Source organism: Eptatretus burgeri, chromosome 11 (assembly GCF_056783735.1).
Source record: "Eptatretus burgeri isolate ZD-2024b chromosome 11, Ebu_testis_v1, whole genome shotgun sequence".
Lineage (NCBI taxonomy): Eukaryota > Metazoa > Chordata > Myxini > Myxiniformes > Myxinidae > Eptatretus > Eptatretus burgeri.
In genome coordinates, this window is record NC_140971.1 from 68,954,036 (window position 1) to 68,976,764 (window position 22,729).

General features: G+C 44.8%; 1 protein-coding gene across 2 annotated transcripts in view; it reads right to left on the reverse strand.

Annotated features, from left to right (window-relative positions):
* Positions 1 to 21,994, reverse strand: part of LOC147017306 (netrin receptor UNC5B-like) — a 34,363-nt gene extending 12,369 nt beyond the window's left edge. The window contains exons 1-11 of one of the 2 annotated variants that reach the window (XM_085846798.1): positions 21,704 to 21,994; positions 21,259 to 21,571; positions 17,222 to 17,323; positions 11,076 to 11,210; positions 10,418 to 10,555; positions 6,828 to 6,931; positions 6,543 to 6,723; positions 5,779 to 5,946; positions 5,363 to 5,530; positions 3,408 to 3,440; positions 2,868 to 3,059 (exon numbers count right to left, since the gene is read on the reverse strand). In XM_085846798.1, coding sequence (XP_085702924.1) covers positions 2,868 to 3,059; positions 3,408 to 3,440; positions 5,363 to 5,530; positions 5,779 to 5,946; positions 6,543 to 6,723; positions 6,828 to 6,931; positions 10,418 to 10,555; positions 11,076 to 11,210; positions 17,222 to 17,318 — 1,216 coding nt within the window. In that variant the 5' untranslated portion in view covers positions 17,319 to 17,323; positions 21,259 to 21,571; positions 21,704 to 21,994. Of the gene's footprint in view, positions 1 to 2,867; positions 3,060 to 3,407; positions 3,441 to 5,362; positions 5,531 to 5,778; positions 5,947 to 6,542; positions 6,724 to 6,827; positions 6,932 to 10,417; positions 10,556 to 11,075; positions 11,337 to 17,221; positions 17,324 to 21,258; positions 21,572 to 21,703 lie in introns of both variants that reach the window. The other variant, XM_085846797.1, reaches the window with a different exon arrangement.
* Between the last annotated feature and the right edge of the window lie 735 nt (positions 21,995 to 22,729).

Here is a 22,729-nt window from a genome sequence, read left to right on the forward strand (position 1 = left end):
GACCTGGTCAGCCGGTTTATGACAGACTTAGGCCGAAGACGTTTCCTGGCTGACCTCACAAGAAAGTGGGAATAATTGGGGCCATGAAAGAAGAAGTAGAGTAGTAGTAGTCGTAGTAGTAGTGTCTATGAGTTACAGTGTTGTGGGGCCGGGTGTCGGTGGCAAGCACGACCGCTAGATGGAGCAGTAGAGTCGGCTCCACCAAACACCCGGAATTCAGATCGTTACCCTCGGATAAGTCCGAAAGGCACGGGTCCCTTATAGGACCGTGAATCGCCAATAATTCGACCGCGTGGGATAGGGTTAATTGCCTAATTTCAATATACCTAAATACCTATGCAGTCTAACTACCGGGAAACCACACCCTCGGACGACTGTCCGATCCGAGTCGCAGGTAACGACTCAGATCCGGCGTAACCGAGCGGAGTTACCAGAGCCGCGCCGGACCAAATGAACAATTTACCCTCGCTATTTCTCAACACGCACCATGCTAAGCCAATGAAAGAAATGACAGGGAACGAGCTGGGACATTCAACAATAGGGAAATTTATTTATAATAATAATCAGGGAGGGGAAGCACACAAAGAGCAGAGTTATCCGAATATAAAATAAATGGAAATATATACACAAGCACTTATACAGTTCTACTTGAAGACGGGCCCACACACAGACACACACACAAATAAATAGACCCCATCAGGTCTTTATTGAAGGCTTCCAGCTTGAGGAAAGGTGAGCTGGAGACCAGAGACTGTGCTTGGACCTGTCCACCTCGTGTGGTCTTCGATGATCCGACTCGGCGGGACTCGAACCCGCAACATGATGCCGCTCCAAGCACCAGGTACTGCGCTCTCCAACCAGCAATGCACCAATCGACCAAGACCAAGGAGAAGATCAGAGACTACGATGACCCAGGACCAGACGAACCAGCCAGCATCAAGACCCGTGACCCCCAAGACGACGATGACCTCACCACCCAGCCTGGCGTTCCTTTATATTCCTTTTTCCTCTGGGGTGAGAAAATCACCATCTGAGGCGATGTCCACCCTCATTGGACGGGCCGTCATGGGAAAGTCGCTCTCTGTGGCCATCTCAACCCTCATTGGCTGGCATGTCGTGGGAAAAGTCACCCTCTGTGGCCATCTCAACCCTCATTGACCGGTGTGTCGTGGGAAAGTCGCCTTCTGTGGCCATCTCAACCCTCATTGGCCAGTGTGTCGTGGGAAAGTCGCCTTCTGTGGCCATCTCAACCCTCATTGGCCAGCGTGTAGTGGGAAAGTCGCCTTCTGTGGCCATCTCAACCCTCATTGGCCAGTGTGTCGTGGGAAAGTCGCCCTCTGTGGCCATCTTAACCCTCATTGGACGGCGTGCCGTGGGAAAGTCGCCTTCTGTGGCCTGATTGGACAAGGGGCACGCCCCTGCCTTCCTGGGCAGAGTCCCGGTCTGAGGCGATGGATATCTCCGCCCACGTACGTGGCCGAACGCACGTGGGCAATGGCGTCGGTGTGTGAAGTGAAGTGAAGGAGATTTGTTGTAAACGAAACTCCGCAGCGCACACATGTAATTCCCGTTAGACACAGGTAAGGGGCCATAACTAGAAACACACACTTACCGATATAACTGTTCTGTAAGGACTTGAATGTTGTGTGCTCATGGCTGCCAGATTCGTAACAACAGTACATGTGCTAAGCTTTGATGCAATGTTTAGATTTTTCCCCCTTTTAGATAAAAGACATTTCTCGTCATAGACTCAGCGAGTAAGCTTGTAAGATCGTACACATGTACACCTTCGGCTTTGGGCCAGGTTACATGTGAGTCCTGTCCAAATATTTGATTGTTGTTTTTCATATACAAAAAGCCCTCTCAAAAGAGAAATACATTTCTAAAACAGAACTTTCAAAATGCTGGCTTGATGCACTCATTGGACAGGATATTTTAAATTTCAATTTGTGGTGATATTAACAGTTAGATTTGGTTACTGAATCCTGCTTTGGAGATTACTTCATTAAACTTGCCGGATCTGAGTCCCTTAAAGCGGATTTAACAATAAAACTGTTACTTCGGTGTCACAAGGGATGCTGCATCAAAGTTCATACTACTCTTTAAAGGGAACTCAAATGCCTATATGACTAACTGAAGTTATTATCCCATTTGCAGTATTTGTAGTAAAGTAAAAACATCAAGTGGAAGTGGACCAGAGTTGGTACAACATTCGTTAAACCAGTTAAATTGGGTTTGTCTGTTCACGTTCCCATCTGAACCCTAAGCTCATGGTGCAGGGAATCTGGGTTCAAATCCCCTGCACATGCATATGTCGTATCCATAATCTCGTATTGAAAATTGTAATTCATGTGAAAATTGCACCAATATCTCTTATTGTCCATGTCTGGCATGTAATTTATGCACGTTAATAAAATGGGATGTAAGATGTTGTTAAATAAGATGTAATTAAATTATTGTAGGTTAAATAATTGCAGGTTAAATAATTGTGGGTTAAATAATTATAGTCAATCTTGATGTGACATGTCCATAATGAGCTATCCTTGTAAATTAACTCTTACTTTGGAAGCATGTATTTAAAATTAAGAGTCCAGTAAAGATGAAACATGTCATTTATGTGTTTCCTATTTTCTTATTATGAGTACATGCCCAGGACCCTGTTATGCATCTTCCCCACCATCGAGTTCAGTTACTTCTTAGCTTCACCCTCCGGGGATATCATCTCAAAATCCCCCACCCTCCCTTCCCCATCAAGTCCCCTCTTATAGGACCCCTCAGTCTGACCCTGTACATGTCCATTTTTTGCACTGGACTTCAAAATCAAGAGTTGTTCCAATTTGTTTCAAACGAGTGATTTAATCCCTCACCTTGTCTCAAGTTCTTCACGTTGACGGTGAGGAAGCCCCCCCTGCCGAGCCCTCGGCGGGATCCCCCACCTTGAGGACCTCCCCCTCGGCGATAAAGCAAGACGCCCAACGAAGCAGCCACTGCCAGCATCACCCCCAACGTGCCCGCGACCCCCAGGTACAGCACATCACCGCCTCGTACGGGAGGAGACGCTGGGAAGAAAAGGAAGATTTGGGTGGAAGGAAAGGATGTTCATTAAGGGGTGACATGTATTAGATTTACTTCCTAAATCATCTTAGTCATCACAGGTCGTCGTGCACAAGCTCAGCTTGACAGGTTAACAAAAGGCCCGTTTGAAATCCTCACTTCCCTATTGATTTGAGTTTTTCTCATTATCCGGAGTCCATTGAACCACCACAGACACTCAAATCGTATTTCTCTTCCCGTGTCCTACGCTGTGACGTTTTATGTGACATGATGTTAACATTGCCCCCAGTACGGTCACAGAAAGGTTCGAAGATAACAATCATGAAAAAGGTGGTGCAAATAAATAAGAGTACCTTCCATCTCCCGCTCCTGAATGCTTGGAGATCCTGTAAAAAGGATTATGGAGGACAATGAATAAGTGTCAACAACAAAAAACAACACCATATCTGGATTATTCATATGGAAGAAAAGACGGTCTTATCAGCTTACTTAGATAGACACCATTGAAAAGCATCAATAACTGGAGAGCTGGGATATTGACATGTGGACAAAGGTGTATTCCTACTTCATAGGTACTTGAAATAGAACGACAACTCGGGGATTACTGATTTATATCATTAATAGGGAGCAGAAGGAGGTGTGATCGAAGAGACGGGCCATGGGGGAGTAATTGGGTTGGAGAACAATGTCGCGAGTTCAGCTGAGAATAGGGAGAAAGTCAAAAAACGAGGTCCAATGAAACAAATAGGGCTATACATGATACCCCTCTACAAGCTAATACGATGACCTTCGACCCCCAAATCAATATGCAAGCATGTGGGTTTAAAAGGTGAAATAAACAGCCCACAGGAGCCATTTTGAGCATATTTTCTCATCAGAAACAAAGAACAAGAAAAAGAGCAATCAGTGGTTGCAGACCCTCGCCAGGACTTGTTTTGTGTGGTGTATTTTGTGTGGTGTTTGTGTACTGGTGTGTTATGTAATTAATAAGAGACATAATTAGAACTGCCACATTATAATTGCTGGCAATGATGACCGGGTACCAAGACGTCCCACTTCGATGCAACCCAGCTTTGATCGGCCACCTGACCCTGACCCATGACGTTTTTTTATTATTATTATTATGCAACAGAATTTAAAATGGGATTAAAACAAACTCAAATCAAATGGAAGCCCAAATAGGTACAGTCCTGCATTGGAATAATCAGAAGGAACCTGAACAGTCAAAAAGCAAAGATGAAGTCATCGGGAGGAACCTGGATAGGATTCGCATTTCAGCTGCAACCCCACTACCCTCAAACCCATACAGGCACAGCCAAGTGAGCCTCATTCAAAAATTTTTTTTTTAAAGAACTGAGATCAAAAAATTAAATAATTCTGGCTGCAAGACCATGGGTCTGATCAAGTTGAAATTTAAAACATGTATTCCCCATCATGGCTGGATCATAATTGTGAAGTTTCACGTCGATTGATTAAGTGGTCCCAGAGAAAACGTTATTTAATATTTTTCTTAAATCCAATATGGCTGCCAAAACCATGTGACATCAATTATTCCTGAACAAACTTGTACACACATGCCTTGGGGAACATCTGTGTGAAGTTTCACCTCGATCTGTCCAGCCGTTCTGGAGAAGATTTATATATGTTTTGGAGTAAATCCAATATGGCTGCCAAACCATGTGACGTATGACATCACATGTATTAACCTTTTGTTCCTCGTGGATAGGCAGTCATGTGTGTAAAGTTTCACCTCGATCTGTTCAGCCATTTCAGAGAAGATTTTTGAAGGTTTCTTTAAAAAAAAAAACAATATGGCGACTGAATCACATGACCGATGATGTCATCAAAAAATTTTGTGGACCATTTTATCCCTCGATGACCCTCAAAATTTTTCATACAGTTCGGATGTAGCGTTCTACATATGCAATTATGACGTCATAACGAAGGCAACTCTGATGTCATAAAAAAATCGCACTCATTGCCCATGAGGAGTACTTGCTATGTGTCAAGTTTCAATTTTTTTCTTGGTGCGGTTTCAGACAGAGGTCCAAAGTTTTTTTCCAATATGGCTGCCACATCACGTCATCTATGACGTCATAATTACCATTAAAACATTCTACATGATTTGTCACACAAATGGTGAAAATTTTGTCTCAATTCGACAAGCGGTTGCAGAGAAAAACACGAAAGTTCTGTGCGAACAAACAAACAAACATCCGGACCCAAATGCAATGCCCTCTCCTTCGGCGAGGGTAATGATAAGGATGAAGATGTGGAAAAGTTATGAAGATAGACAAGTGGAGGTTACCTGGTCGTGTACACAACCCTCCGGTGCAATTCTGAGCAGTGAGAAGGGGTCCGGGACAGAGCTTCCCTCCACCCCAAGGAGCAGGAGAATCACATTCTCTGCGCCGCCACTGGGTGCAGTCTGGGCCACAGGCAGACCACCGAGACCAACGAGACCATCCACCAGCCACTTTGTGTCCGAGAAGCAAGAGATGCGTCAGACAAGATACCAAATGAACTGGCATAATATTATTTCCATTGACAGTTTACATGAACATTAGATGGAAAATAAATCATTTATTTGGGAATAACCTCAAGGCCTCTCTTTGAAAAACCCATGAAAGAAAATGATCTGTGGGAAATAAAGGACTTGTTTGCCATTCGTGAGTCAGTAGGCCTTCGGTTGGATTCAATGCACATCCATCCTGTTGTACCCACCTGCACAGAAGTTTGTACACGCTCTTGTCTGCAAAGCTTCTCCATCACATATCTTGCCACCTCCGCTGGGCACAGGGTCTGCACAGGCCCGAGTCCGACGTTGCCAACCGACTCCACAGTGAGGCACGCATTCTGACCATGTGGACCAGCTCGCCCAGCTGCCATCCACTGCAGTCAATGTTCAAGTGAGGTCCGACACCACCAATGGGTTACAATATTATACTATAATACCTAAACAATGTCTGAATCTCAGTAAATTAGATTGAAAATCCAACTGTGTATTATTGTGTAAGTGGCATTGTAAATGAAATGGAAGACCAAGAAGGAACCCGAAGAAGTAAAGTGCAAAGATGGAGTCGTAAGGAGGAACCCAGATAGGATTTGGGTTGTAGCCACTACTCTACAACCCTCAAACCCATCCAGGTGCAACAAAGTGAGCCTTACAGAAACTTTTTTGCAGGATTTCACTTCTCCTTTGAGAGATAGATAACAAAAGAGGAATAGAAAGTAAAAGAGATGAAAGAGAAGAAAAAACAATAATTAGAATGAATAAAGAGAATTGTGGAAAAAAAACATTAGAAAGAATTGTGAAAGAAACAAAAAACAAAGATGTCAGAAAGAACCCGGACAGATATATTTCAACAGTTACTCCCCAGGCTCAAATGCAGCAACACGGACGAGCTACCAGAGCTTCTTGGTATTGCAAATAAGTACTGTATGGAGCCTTGTTTACCATTTACATTCACAAATCAAAGAGGTCTTACCGTAGACCCAGAGCATAGCGGGCGGTGTGCGGCGCACCGCTGCGGGGTTGTTTGCCTCGCATGTATAATTGCCGCTGTGGTCAAATCGAGATCCACGGACCACCAGTGATCCTGACTGAGTGATGTAATAACTAGGGTCAATCGCTGGGTCTACAGGGTCGTTGCCATGAAACCACACAACCTGGAAAATTCAGTGGCATTATTAAGTCAATCTGATACGTTTTGGTTTTTGAGGTAAAGGATCAAAACGGACTTTTTCGCAAGTGCATATCCTCAAGACCTTACCTGTGGCAAGGGCTCGCCTACTGGAGCTCTGCACCTCAAGGTGACTTCCTGACCTTCCCTCACCCTCTGTGGTAGTGGCTCGAGCTGAAAGGCTCTTCGTAGAACTGCAGCCACAGAGGAATCTGACTGACTAATGGTCAATCGTCCATTAAAGTTGATGGATATATATATATATATATATATATATATATATATATATATATATATATATATATATATATATATATATATATATATAGTGCCTATAGGAAGTCTACACCAGTGTTTCTCAAGGTGGGGCGCACGCCCCACTGGTTGGGTGCGGCAATATTTTGGTGGGGCATGAGGATTCAGAATTAATGAATCAATATATGATCGCTTTCATAGCTTAGCACTTTCAAATTTTCAAAAGTTTTAAGCTGTGACTGATGCCTCATAGCGTCATAACTAAAAACTGCTTCACCGCGCCCTTGTTAGCCAATCCGCCGGTAAGGCGTGCCCTTGATCAATTCAATGCTGTTACGTCACTATGACTCGATTTTCATCAAGGGGAATTCCTTATATGTAGTATATACTGGAGTGTGTCCAATCATGGTGGGGCATACGATTTTTTTAATAATCAAAGTGGGACGTGGGACAAAAAAAGTTGAGAAACACTGGTCTACACCCTCTTTCAAAATTTTCACCTTTGTTGCCTTGTAGCCTGGAGTTAAATTGCATTAAACCAGACTTTTACACCTTTATTTATACATCGTAACCCACAACTTCCAAGTGATAAACAAATTTGACAAATTTCAGAAAATTAATTTAAAATACAAAACTGGAATATCTTGGTTGGAGGTGTCCACTCCCCCTTATAATAGCAATTGTAAATTAGCTCAGGTGTAACCAATCACCTTCAAAATCATACACCAAGTTAATTGGCCTCCACCTGTGTTAAATTGTAGTGATTCTGATTATTTCACAATAAAAGCAGGTTCCTTTAAGCCTGTATCTCACTGGGCTGTGACAGCTCGCGACAAAATGCGAACGGGATTCTCCAAAATGTCTGGAAACGTTCGCGGTGGTTCTCAATTTCCTCGTGTGAGTCGCAGGACGTCGCTCTGGTGTCGCTGGAATTTTGAACATGTTCAAAAAATTCGTGCGACAAATTTTATCTCAAAATAGTCACAGAGTCGTCGCGGTTGTCTCGAACCCTTCTCAATTTAGTTTCCGTGAGTCAGAAGGTGCGACAAATGTGACATGCAATGTAATGTAGATAGATTCACAAAAGTTCAATCCAGATATAACGAAAAAAACCCCCAAAAAAACAAACAAACTCATGGTCCATATTGTAAAACCAGCATTGTCTGTCCTCTTTCTCTCCTGTTCTGAGTAATGGCCTTCAATGCAAACTTTTCACTTTCCCATCATTCCTTTCACCTTCCCATCATTCATAAATCACGTCACACATATTTTTACATAAATTAGGTCACACACAAAATATGGTCACACCCACAAGCCTCTATCAAGGCAGATGAACAATTGGGTCACACACAATGTTTGTGGGTGCAACGTTGACAAGCAACAGAACACTTTGAACAATCGGGCTTGGTCAGCATTCTCCTGTAATCCCACAATCCTGTTCTGCCAGGGCACAGCTCCCACACCATTGTCGTACTCAGTCAGGTATTCTCTTACTCGTTTCCCAACTGACAATATGATTGCTGGAAGGGAGAGGCCTCATATATATATATATATATATATATATATATATATATATATATATATATATATATATATATATATATATATATATATATATATATATATATATAGTCCCGATTTCTCAATTGTCACGCACAGTTGTCGTGCGACTGTTGCACGACATTTGCGCGATGGTCGCACGACAGTCGTGTGACCGTCGCGCGACAGTTACATGTGCCAAAAAAAAATCTGTTTTGTCACCTGAGCGTCGTGCAAATGTCATGCGACATGTATGCGAACTCCAGGCGAAGTTCATCCCAAATTTCGCCGGAAGTTCGTGGGACATTCGTGTGATATTCGTGAGACATACGCAAATGTGTTTTAGTATAAATTCAGTGTGATTCCAAGTGAAAATTATCGCTGTTTTATCGCAATTTGGTGTCTCCAACTAGTCGCAGCCCAGTCGCGAGCTGTCGCAGCCCAATGAGATACAGGTTTCCTCTGCTGGGTAGTGCATTTCACAGCAAAGACTCAACCATGAGCACCAAGGAGCTTTCAAAAGACCTCTGGAATAAAGTTGTGGAAAAGCACAGATCAGGGAATGGGTATAAAAATATTTCAAAGGCCTTAAATATCCCTTGGAGTACAGTCAAGACAATCATTAAGAAGTGGAAGGCATGTGGTATCACCAAGATCCTGCGTAGATCAGGCAGTCCCTCAAAGCTAGATGACCAAGCAAGGAGACTGGTCAGAGAGGCCACCAAGAGGCCAATGACAACTTTAAAGGAGCTACAGGACTTTATGGCAAAGACTGGTCACTGTGTGCATGTGACAACAATATCCCAAGCACTCCACGAGTCTGGTCGATGGCAAGAATAAAGCAATTACTCAAAGTAGCCCATCTTGAGTCCCATTTGAGCTCTGCAAAAAACACTCCGGAGATTCTAAAGGCATGTGGCAAAAGGTTTTGTGGTCATACAAAACGTTTTGGCCTAAATGCAAAGTGTTACGTTTGGCACAAACCCCACACAGCACATCACCCAAGGAACACCATCCCTACTGTGATGCATGGTGGTGACAGCATCATGTTATGGGGATGTTTCTCATCAGCAGGGACTGGGGCACTTGTCAGGATAGAAGGGATAAAGGATGGAGCAAAATACAGAAAAATCCAAGAGGAAAACCTGTTGTCCTCTGCAAGAAAGCTGAAATTAGGATGGAAGTTTACCTTTCAGCATGACAACGACCCAAAGCACACAGGCAAAGCTATACTGGAGTAGTTAAGGAACAAAAAGATAAATGTCCTTGAGTGATTCATTCACAGCCTCAACCTAAATCCAATTGAAAATCTGTGGCATGACTTGAAGATTGCTGTCCATCAATGCTCCCCATGCAACTTGACTGAACTTGAACAATGTTGTGCAGAAGAATGGGCAAACATTGCCCAATCAAGATGTGCAAAGTTGGTGGAGACCTATCTCAACAGACTTATGGCTGTAATTGTTGTCAAAGGTGCTTCCACCAAATATTTACTCAGGGGGATGGCAGACACCAAGATATTATCCAACCAAGATACTCTAGTTTTGTATTTTAATTAATTTTCTGAAATTTGTAGAATTTCTTTTTCGCTTGGAAGTTGTGGGTTTACGATGTTTAAATAGAGGTGGAAAAAGTCTGATTGAATGCAATTTAATTCCAGGCTATAAAGAAACAAAAGGTGAAAATTTTGAAAGATGGTGTAGATTTTCCATAAACACTGTTTGTATATCACACAACACCACACATGTGCATTATATAATACACTGAGGAAGACCCATAGAATGTAGTATGTCTCCGTCAATGTGTCGGTGAACATGAAATCAAAGTAGGTATGTCAATACACTGAAAACACATAAAGGCCATGCAGAGCTGTTTGCTGTACATACACGCCAGTTGTGTGTACGCTTTGTGGCTGCTGGTGATGCCCCCTTGCCCTCGAGCAACACATTGGCACCAGAAAGCAGACCCAGATTGTTCGAGATCCCTCTTGGAAACTGCGAACCTCGCCATGGTTCGTTCCCCACCTAGGCACGACGCAACAACTCATTAGTACCTGAAATAGTACTTTGGAAGTCAGGACCACTGGCTTCTAAGTGGGTTGATGGATTTGCATCTAAGGTGTGACAGTAGTTGCTCATGATGACTGTGCAATGTGAAGCATGTTATATATTTTTCAGCAATATTATTTATCAGGTTAAGAGCATGTGAGCATTAGCTGTGTGAGCAATCTTAACTATGGTAGTGCTTTGAATTGCCACTGATGAAAACTCAGAACCACTGATGGACACCTGTTGCCTCATACACAGTTGCTGTTTCAGTGCCACTGTGCCTCTGGCAGAATTAGAAGGTCATGGTCACATGACACTGGGGTTAGTAAGGGTTAGTGAGGCACCAGATGCTGGGAGCACAATGTCACCATGGTGCGTAAAGATGAATTTGGTGAAGGTGAGAGGGTGTGGGGGAACAGTAACATGAAGAGGGTTATGACATAGGAGGAGATGCATGCTCATGTTTAAGGATGAAAACAAAGGTGGGTTTTAATACCGAGTGAGTCCAGCTTGGTCTCCAGCTGCACAGCATCTTGTGGTAACCAGTCCCCATTACAACGGATGCGCAGGGAGTAGGCAAACAATGCGGAGCAGCTGAACAGGGCTGGACGTGTCCGCGTCGCCACAGCATCTTCCAAGTGGTTTACAAACACAGGGGAGAGGGCAAGGACCGATGGAGGTGAGGGAGATGAAGAGGTGCTGGGGTTCTGTAACCCTTGTGATGGCCAAGGCAGTGGGGGCAGGAATGTATCACTGACTGATGACCAAGAAGGGTGAGGGGGGGGGGAGAGAGAGCAAGATCTTGAAATAAAATTGATAACAACCCCTGAGGGTGGGGGTGAGTACAGTGGTTCAGGCAGTGTTACATTTTATAAAACTTCATTATTCCACATTTGTTTCTCATTTTATATGAAATAAAAGCATTGTGATGAAGGTCACCACAAGCAATCAAGCCGAAAGACCAAATTACACACTAGGTTTTGGATTTTAATATCATATTTTGTATCATCTGCATCATCATCATAAGCTCTTGAGCTTATCACTTCAATTGACATAGTTCCTTACCCATCAGGACCTTTTAGACCCTATTTTGGCCCTCTCCCAGCAGAAATCCTCACCCCATTAGTCCTTCCCTGATTACTGGATCAATGGAAACACTGACCCTCAAAGGGGACCCACACTCACACCCATCCACATACACAGGCGACTCAACCCCACCCTTGGTGTCATGTGGCACCATCACATCATTTAACCATCTGAGACATGCAAACCTATCCTTACTCTTAAAAATCCCAATATCCTACAGCTGGCAGCAAGTATAATGATGTTAATACCAATAATCATCATAATGTCATCATCAAAGTGAATTAATTATATTTTTTATCAAACAGTATAATCTCCAATTAAACCATTTACTCAGAAGTATAACTGTAAACGTGAATGTATGGTTCATGTGGAAGGATTTTAAGTTTTTGACCATCACGGATTTCGATGTACTGTATTAAAACCCGAGCTGTTAGTACTTAGCTTATGATGCCATGGTGGTCAGATCCAGGGTGTCAGGGACTGCAAAAGCTAGGTACATGGCTAGGGAATACACTGGGTATGCTATTGCCTTCCTGGAGGACAGGAAGGATAGAAATCTGGAATTTGGCCAAGATGTGTATACTTGCCTACTCGTGGTGAACAACACGTATGCACTGTGTCGATTTGCCCATTGTCTCATGATGCTGTCGCAATTCATGGAAAAAGTACACTCGTATCTTATAATGTCTTCTGCATGTGATGTATGTACTTGTACAAGCTTCAACATGAGTCTTCGATCACTGGAAGGGTAGGAAACGCGTACCCTCAAGTGTGATCCAGTCATTTTTCAAGTGCTGTGCTGTCATCCACAATTGGTTGCCACATGTGTTATTATAATTGTGGTGGACCCCGGTAGACCGTCAACTCAAGAGTAATATGATTGAATGGGCCAGGCATAAAGACATCAGCATCGAATGAACTTTGATTTTCCTTTCTCTCTCCATTTACCTTCACATCAAAGTACAAGTATTGGATCAATAGTTTGCTCGATGATTTTTATTGATGGAGATGAGAAATTTACAGCATGAAGTGGTCCCTATCAAAGATCCACCATGCATGAAGAAATGCTATATTACAATGAAAGTGCACTACAAAATGTACATCAACAATCAGTTTTAGACTACTATTTCAGAGAGGCAGAGATAGAGGGGGGGGAGAAAATGGTGTGTGTGTGTGTGTGTGTGTGTGTGTGTGTGTGTGTGTGTGTGTGTGTGTGTGTGTGTGTGTGTGTGTGTGTGTGTGTGTGTGTGTGTGTGTGTGTGTGACAGAGAGAGTCAGAGAGAGATAGAAAAAGAGAGAGATAGAGAGCGTCAGGGAGAATGTGAGAGAGAGAGAGAGGGAGCCCGTATCATCAGTCAGCTTCTGACAGCCACTAATGGGTGTAATGGCTGCGTTAGGGAACTGGAGCAGTGGTGGCGGAAAGGGGTGAATAATTGATGGAAGAGCTCTAGCTATCAAACACACATCTGCCCCAGCACCGCAGCGGCTGAGCGGGTACACGCATTCCACAGCACCCACCAGCAGGCAGTACTCCCTGGTCTGCTCTCCTCATCGGGGCACAAAGACCTGACCTAAGTTTGGCCATTGATCAACTTTTCAAACTCATAAATAGATTCTATGATGGTAATATTGCATCTTCATGAGGTGATGTAAATGCATCAGGATATTTTCAATAATTTATTGAATGAAGGACCAAATTAAGGGTAAGAGGTGATTACAGTATAGCATGATTGAAAAGAACAATAATTTCACTTGGAAGGAGAGACCATCTAGGGGGAATTGAGAGAAAAAAATGATGAGGTAATAACATGGAAGTGAAAGGGTGGGTTGACGAGAGAGAGAGAGAGAGAGAGAGAGAGAGAGAGAGAGAGAGAGAGAGAGAGAGAGAGAGAGAGAGAGAGAGAGAGAGAGAGAGAGAGAGAGAGAGAGAGAGAGAGAGAGAGAGAGAGAGAGAGAGAGAGAGAGAGACAGAGAGAGAGAGAGAGAGACAGAGAGAGAGAGAGAGAGAGAGAGAGAGAGAGAGAGAGAGAGAGAGAGAGAGAGAGAGAGAGAGAGAGAGAGAGAGAGAAGATTTTACAGCACAGTGAATACAGAATACAAAGGAAGTGAAAAAGTGAAGGTGATGGAAAGATATCTCTATAGGCATTCTAGTTATCGGTATGGTGTTTGAGGCTAATTAAGAAACAGTGAAAATGAAAATAAAAAAACGGAAATTAAAGGTTGTGGATAAACGGAGTACGGGAATGCAAAAATTACACAGAATGAGACATTGTATGTTTCTTATAAAGGGTAGAATAGCCTTGAGATAGTCCTGAAGTCTGACGGGACATGGAGGAGTGCAGCCAACTTGAAGTATTTACTCGATCAACACTGGTTTTGCAATGAAACATTGGACCAAATCTTGATTTTTTTTTTCTTATTAAAGAATGTATAAAACAGCAAAATACATGAAATAGTAACTTGTACAACAAAATTGTATCGACCTGGAGGTCCTGCTAAAACAAAGATGACATCCAACTGGTCAAACCACAAGTCCAAATTAGACCATTTCAGATTTAGGTGTGTGTATCATCACCCAACCTAGTGTAGACCAGTTTTTGGAAAATTCCTTACCAGTTTAGAACAGGTCTCGGCCTGCCTTTTGCATTGTAGAGCAGCCTCTCAGCTGGACTACCGATGGCAGTTTTAACAAACAAATTCACCAAAGTATCAGTGCAAACACCCTGACCCAACAAGTATCACAAGCCAACTGACTAACTGATGATAGTTTTGGAGGAGGAGGAGGAGGAGGAGGAGGAGGAGGAGGAAGAGATTGGGATCATACTCTGTGCAGAGCATTGGTGCTGCCTAATCAGTCTCCTTGGCTATTAGGCACAATCCTGGACGGGTCGCCACTCCAACACAGTATACCAGCATGCTGGCACTCATTTTGCCGACCTCGGAAGGATGGCAGGTCGAGTTAACCCCACCTGGTATTAATTCAACAGCTGAGCAGGATTTGAACTCAGGACCCTAGGATCCAAAGCCCACCACCCTAACCATTAAGCCAACGCCAGGCATGTAGTTGTTGGGTCATTGTGTTTATGTAAACAACCATCCATCTGGTAGTCCAGCTGAGAGGCTTATATGCACTCTATGAGGGACTGATATGCACTCCATGAGGGACTGATATGCAATGTACTCCATGAGGGATGGATATGCACTCCATAATGAGGGACTGATATGCACTCCATGAGGGACTGATATACACTCATTGAGGGACTGATATGCACTCCATGAGAGACTGATATGCACTTCATGAAGGACTGAGGTACACTCCTTGAGAGACTGATATGCACTCCAAAACTGATATGCACTCCATGAAAGACTGATATACATTCCATGAGATGTAATCTACACTCCATTGGAGCCTGTTCTGTAGTCCTTGAGAGGCTGCTCTTCACTCTATGAGAGACTGCTCTGTACTCCTCAGGAAGTTGCTCTGCAATTTATGAGAGCTTGCTCTGTAGTTCATGAGAGGCTGCTTTATGTACTACTCGAGAGCCTGCCCTGCTGAGGGTAATCCATGAGAAGCTGCTCTGCACTCCATAATAGCCTCCTGCTCTGCAGACTGTAGTCCATGACAGGCTGCTCTGCAGTTCAAAATGCAGTCTTTTGCCTGCTCTCAATGGGTAAGGAATCTTTTCTATTTATGTTCCCACTTGTAAAACACCTGTGGTTAGTTGATGGAAGTAATTGGGCCGCAGCTGCCCTCATAGGGAGAGAGGTCATGGGTGTCGAGTTTGTGGACCACTTTGTACTGAAGAAGAATATTTTCATATTAAAAAACATTGCAGAGTACAGAGAATTGTAAACATCTAAAATAGTATTCAAAATCTTGAGAATGATTGTAAAGACAAAACAGTAATGAAGTGAAGAAGAGGAGAGTAGACGTGGTGGGGCCATCGCACTTGTGGCGGATTTTCGAGAAGTCGATTCTCGTTGCTGTTCGCCCGGCTGCATCCAACGTGGTTTGGGACTTGCTAACAAGTCTACCCCAGGGACGTCCGTCAAAGAGCCGATCAGATTAGCCATTAGCCGCGTGTCTCACCCAAGGTCTGCTCGGTCCGCACCGTCGTGTCAAAGCGCAGTAATGAGAGAGCAAAACCGCATTGAAACTCACACTCTTTGAGAGGAGTACTGCGTGGAGTGAGTGAAGCAACAGATACACTCAAACTTCATATACAGAGTAAATAAAACTTGATGAAACAAGAGTTTAAAAACCTACCAGATTCATGGAAGTACGTACATGGTGAGGGACAACCTCAACGAACAGTATCCTACTATTAATTTGCAATTGGTCACTGGTTTTGACACCAAGACAAATTTTATTCGGCCACAGGCAACAAAAATCTCCATAAATCGAACAAACAGTTCCAAATGTAGTACCTCGCTACCATTAGAGCATTTAAATTGCATCAGGTGTGGCAATAAATGGGATTTGTTGCTCCCAACTTGCTGGCTCGATGACAGAAGACACCATTTGCATTTTTGCCGCCACCATGGAATCCCACGCGGGCACAGGCAACTTGCTGGTATCATTGATGCCCCTTGGAGGGAAAAGAAACTCTTGAGAAAGAAAAGGAGGAAGAAAATGGAGGGAGTTTAGAGGACAAGGGATGAAGAGGAAAGAAAGGAAAGGAGCTGGAAAGAGGTTGGGAAATTTGGCTGGTATATGTACGGAATATGACGATATCCCTACGTGAGTCAAAAACCTTGAAGTGTTACAATTAAAGAACGGGCCGATTTAACGAAAAAGTAAATTTTCCCCAACAAGGTAATGGCGAGGTGGGAACGAGATATGACATGTTGACATGTACCTGTACGGTATTGATTGTCAACAAAACGGGTGAAAACGAGGAGATTGATCAATCTCTCAGTGAAATTCCTCGGGAGGAAAACTTCCTTTCAATTAAACTTCCATAAAATAAAACCACTGTCGCACATTATTTAATAAATGAGCGTTGATGAAGATATATAATAATTAAATAATTTTTGAAACATTTGTGTGGTCCGCAAATTGTAAACAGTAGTACACCATGATCAGTACTCATCCACAAAAGGTTGATTGTTGCGCAAATAAAAATGTTCTAAGGACTGTTAAAGGTAAAAGCCCGTCACAGGTGCGATTTATAGGATGTGTACTTAAGAGAAGATGTGATTTAAGAGGTTTGTTTTGAGACGCAATAACATAAACAATTAAAATCATGATCCCAAAGCTACTCTGGTTTACTGTGACTTCATTGGTATTTAAATTATTCATCGGAGCTTCTTTGTTTGTTTACTTATTTACGAGGAGAACGCCGGCTGGCAGTTCCACAACTACAACTGGGCTACTACTGGTAATTATACCCACATTCGAGTGTCTGTTCAAAAGGGGAATGGAGGGAGGGAGTGATAATGAGCACAACAATATTGTCATCACAGTCACCGTTTGCTGTAATCATAAGGATGATGGCGTCATCGCCGAATAGGTATGCCATGATGGGTGTCCACCAAGCGTCCCTTTGATCTGACCTGCAGCCGAGGCTGTGAGTAGAAGGAGGGAGATGATCAGGGTCCCCACTGCGGCGCCAGGGGCAGGGGCCAGAGGGTCCGGGGCGCTAATGGACATGGTGCCTGTAAAAAAAGAAAGGAGGGTGGGAGGGTCAATGGGAGAACGTTCGTCATGGTAGGAGGGGTTTATGGGAGGTGGATGAACATATGAACGAGGGTTGAAACATGTGCAAAGATAGACAGAGGAAGACTGGAAAATAATAATGTACAATTGTAGGTTTGGAGGTGATTGGCAAAGAGGGTTAGGGTTGGGGGAAAGTGGGGGGAGGTAAAGATCGAGATGGAGAGAGACAGAGACCAATGTGATGGACCCCAGGGGGCGCACCTTGCTTTCGCATCTCTCTTGCCGTGGGAAAGTAACAAGCAAAAATAAAGGTGTGAGAGAGGGAAAAGCGAAAGAGGGACATACAGCAAGTGGTAGAAAAGGTAGGGAATAAAAATGATGGAAAGAGTGTGGGATTACAAGACGAGCTCGAAGCCCCCTCTGATAGGAAGTACCCTCAGGCTGGTCACAACCCCTATTGCCCTGATGGCGTAATCCATTGTTGGATCCCAGCTGGAGCCGATTTTCCTTGTGAGAATCCCAGTTTCTGTCGCTTGGTAAGAAAATGGTGTCACGGTGGGAATGAGCCATGAGGTTTCATTGGAATGCAATTAAATGCGTGGCAATAAAAAAAGTGAGAGATCCTATTGGATACCAAGGGGGGGAGAGAGAGAGAGAGAGAGAGAGAGAGAGAGAGAGAGAGAGAGAGAGAGAGAGAGAGAGAGAGAGAGAGAGAGAGAGAGAGAGACAGACAGACAGACAGACAGACAGACAGACAGACAGACAGACAGACAGACAGACAGACAGACAGACAGAGAGAAAGAGAAAACAACAGAAAAGGGGAACAAAGCAATACAAGGAGAGAAAAGAAATCGTTGAGTTCGATATGACCAACAATTGTGACCGACATGGTTTAAATGAAGGATTAAAAGCACTCAGAGAGTTTGGTCACAAAAAATAAAAACAGCAAGAAAAGGGTTCACAAGACACACACGTGTGGTGGGTAAGACCAGGATGAGGATCAAGGCAGATCATTGAGAGAAAAAAAGGAAAGAGGTAAAAACAACCATGCAGGGCTGGGAGGATGGCTGACAGGTATGTGCACTCGCCTTGAAGCTGCACATCCTGGGTTCGAATCTCGACCGAGCTATAAACCCCCATCCTGGTGTTTTGCATGCTGAGCTATTCATCAATGTGTGCCATCCCTTGGGTGGACATTAAACGGGTGGCTTGTCCACCAGCAATGGTCGTTGCTTGACCCCACGGTGTTGTTCCTGAAGAGAAGGTGGGTTGTACAAATTCCAAATTCCTGGCCAAATTACCTTCAGTCGAACGTCAGGCCTGTACAACCGGTTCGTGAAAAGCTTAGATCAAAAATGTTCCCGGGCTGAGCCCCCAAAAAGGTGGGTATAATTGGAACCATAGTCGTAGTTGTAAAAGCAAAGTTACGGAGAGAAAAAAAGAGAATATCTACAAAGATATAGCAAATGACGAGTAAAAGGAAAAATAATAAAAACAATAATAAATAATTTTTAATAACAGTGGAGATCCAGATCAGGGATCTTGGACGTCTTGGTAGAGTGTGAGTGTGAGCATTGTTCACCACCCATAAGGGGCAGTTTGGAATGGTTCCCTAGATTTTGATAAATTCATGGAAGTACCAGTCTGAGACAGCTTGGATTATTCATAAGAACAAAATGTCTGATGATGAAACTTGAGGGGAAGAGGGGGTGAATGGAGGGGAAACCCTTGGTTTAAAATATTTAAATGAAAAGCACACCACATGAATAACGTTTCTTGGCAAAGATAGAAATAAAAGTGAAAATAATAATTTAAAGAAGTTAGACGCCAAGCAAAGAGTGAAGATGAAGAAAGTCGAATGACGAATATAGCGAATAGAGGACATCAAAGATAAATGTTATATAAAAGATTAAATCCCTGCATATCATTAGCATAATGAGAAGATTGACCACTCACAGGGAAGAAAAAAAAACCTCAACTGAAATGAATCATCATTCCAAGAAGAGGTCTCCAGCAGAGCATTATCATGGACCACCACCCGAAAGGGACACTGTGCAGCCAACAGTGGTCACGTGGATTGTCATAAGTTCACATGGACACCCATCCTGATAATCCTTAATAGCGAATTGATCAGTGGGACAAAACTTGGAACTTGTATTTAAAGACCCTTGGACAGATTCCAAATAACATCAGAGAGGGGGAGATAGGTAGAGAGAGAGAGAGAGAGAGAGAGAGAGAGAGAGAGAGAGAGAGAGAGAGAGAGAGAGAGAGAGAGAGAGAGAGAGAGAGAGAGAGAGAGAGAGAGAGAGAGAGAGAGAGAGAGAGAGAGAGAGAGAGAGAGAGAGAGAGAGAGAGAGAGAGAGAGAGAGAGAGAGAGAGAGAGAGAGAGAGAGAGAGAGAGAGAGAGAGAGAGAGAGAGAGAGAGAGAGAGAGAGAGAGAGAGAGAGAGAGAGAGAGAGGTGGGAGAGAGAGAGAGGTGGGAGAGGGAGAGAGAGAGAGAGAGAGAGAGAGAGAGAGAGAGAGAGAGAGAGAGAGAGAGAGAGAGAGAGAGAGAGAGAGAGAGAGAGAGAGAGAGAGAGAGAGAGAGAGAGAGAGAGAGAGAGGTGGGAGAGGTGGGAGAGAGAGAGAGAGAGAGAGAGAGAGAGAGAGAGAGAGAGAGAGAGAGAGAGAGAGAGAGAGAGGGGTGGGGAGATAGAAAGAGAGAGAGAGAGAGAGAGAGAGAGAGAGAGAGAGAGAGAGAGAGAGAGAGAGAGAGAGAGAGAGAGAGAGAGAGAGAGAGAGAGAGAGAGAGAGAGAGAGAGAGAGAGAGAGAGAGAGAGAGAGAGAGAGAGAGAGAGAGAGAGAGAGAGAGAGAGAGAGAGAGAGAGAGAGAGAGAGAGAGAGAGAGAGAGAGAGAGAGAGAGAGAGAGAGAGAGAGAGAGAGAGAGAGAGAGAGAGAGAGAGAGAGAGAGAGAGAGAGAGAGAGAGAGAGAGAGAGAGAGAGAGAGAGAGAGAGAGAGAGAGAGAGAGAGAGAGAGAGAGAGAGAGAGAGAGAGAGAGAGAGAGAGAGAGAGAGAGAGAGAGAGAGAGAGAGAGAGAGAGAGAGAGAGAGAGAGAGAGAGAGAGAGAGAGAGAGAGAGAGAGAGAGAGAGAGAGAGAGAGAGAGAGAGAGAGAGAGAGAGAGAGAGAGAGAGAGAGAGAGAGAGAGAGAGAGAGAGAGAGAGAGAGAGAGAGAGAGAGAGAGAGAGAGAGAGAGAGAGAGAGAGAGAGAGAGAGAGAGAGAGAGAGAGAGAGAGAGAGAGAGAGAGAGAGAGAGAGAGAGAGAGAGAGAGAGAGAGAGAGAGAGAGAGAGAGAGAGAGAGAGAGAGAGAGAGAGAGAGAGAGAGAGAGAGAGAGAGAGAGAGAGAGAGAGAGAGAGAGAGAGATATATATATATATATATATGTATGTGATCGAAAGTACTGAGCAGGTGGGGGGAACAGAAGAGGTGAGAAGGAAGGGCTATAAGACCATCGAGCGAAGCAAATAGCAATAACAAAGGGGACAACCTGGTGTAAAGCAATACAATGGAGTGAGAGACAAACTGGAGTGAAGGAGATGTACACTCATGGAAACAGGAACAATACACTAGATGGGAAAACCAGGGATCTCAATCAGGGACCACTTCGTGTAATGGTCAGGCGGATATTCATAAGTTCTCATCGACACCAGTCCTGAACAGCACCCAGATAAAATGGTCCATATAAAGACAAGTAAGACAAACCAGAGGGACAAAAAGCTTGATGGACGAACAAACGGGAGAGTTAAACGGACATAGATTGAACAGCGAGACGTCAACAGAAGATTCCTGTCGTGAGCGCGTTTCAGAGACACACCGGGTCGACACGAATCCCAACCCAAACATGTCCGAGTCGAAGTGTGAGTCCCCGCGCGAGTCCAAGTCCCTTGTCCGTACCTGCACAAAGTCGACGCGCTGATTTCGAGTCGTCCCTCTGCCTGTGCCTTCTCGCTTTGCTGTGACGGTTCCAAGTGGCAGTTACGAGGAGCGGACGGGGAGGGAGTGCTTGGTGGGGAGGAGGCGGCGACAGCGCAGGGCGGTCTGTGAGGCACGGATTGAGCAATGTACGGCGATCGGGAGAATGTGTGATCGAGGGATGTAAAAGGGTGTTCGTTATGAAAGATCACATGCATCGACCATCGTGGATCGAGGACTTGTTCGTTGACCGAGTGAAGCGAGTCCGATTGGTTACACGAGAGTCGAGACGCACCTGAAAAGCAAACATTCCACAAATCTCTGTTATTCTGGGGACGGAGCGGGTATTTCGTGAACAATGAAGTGTGAGTGAGTAAACAGCGGACAAGGGGGGCAGGTGTGGTGGGCCCGGCCCCTTTTACCTCACCTTCCCCACCGAGTAGCGCAAGACCCCGGAACGGGATTTCGACCTGACTCATTGGTGCGTCCAAAGTATCTTGATCTCTCCTGGTATTCCCGGGTATACCGACGGTATACCTCGTACGATGTGCGTCGTGCAGTGTCGGCTCTCGCGGTGGCGGGACTCGAACCCCGCGCGCGCGCGCGTCCTGCGCGCGTTCTCTCAGACCCCGCGCGCGTTCTCTCAGACCTCGCGCGCGCTCTCTCAGACCCCGCGCACGTTCTCTCAGACCTCGCGCACGTTCTCTCAGACCTCGCGCGCGTTCTCTCAGACCGCGCGCGCGTTCTCTCAGACCTCGCGCGCGTTCTCTCAGACCTCGCGCGCGCTCTCTCAGACCTCGCGCGCGTTCTCTCAGACCTCGCGCGCGTTCTCTCAGACCTCGCGTGCGTTCTCTCAGACCTCGCGCGCGTTCTCTCAGACCTCGCGCGCGTTCTCTCAGACCTCGCGCACGTTCTCTCAGACCTCGCGCGCGTTCTCTCAGACCTCGCGCACGTTCTCTCAGACCTCGCGCGCGCGCGCCGACTCGTGAAGCACACACGTGGCCGCGAGATGCCGGCGCCTGGGGGCTTCGCCCTCCGATGCGGGGGCTTTACGTGCTTTCTGATTAACTGCCGTCGTTTCCGTAATGGCTTCGAATGCTCCCTGTCTTATGTTGTTGCGTTTAATGAGCGGCGCGTATTGAAGAGCTTTAATTGAAAAATAAAAATAAAAACTTCATTGCTGACGGGAAGATGGCGGGAAGAGCGTGCAGAAGTGAGGAAGAAGGAAAGATCGAGCGTTCCGCGCGGCTTCGTGTGTATTATCTTTTTTTTTTTTCCTCTTAGCTGTGGTAAAAAATATTTCCCGCCTTGCTGGATGAAGCTCCTTCCGTCAGGGATATTCTCCTCAGCGCTTGGGAACGAACGGCGTCGACACCTCAGGGACCGTGCGTTCGTTTCCAAGGTCGACGGGCGCGCATGCTCATAGGTCTAGTGCGGTTCGAGAGGACTTGAC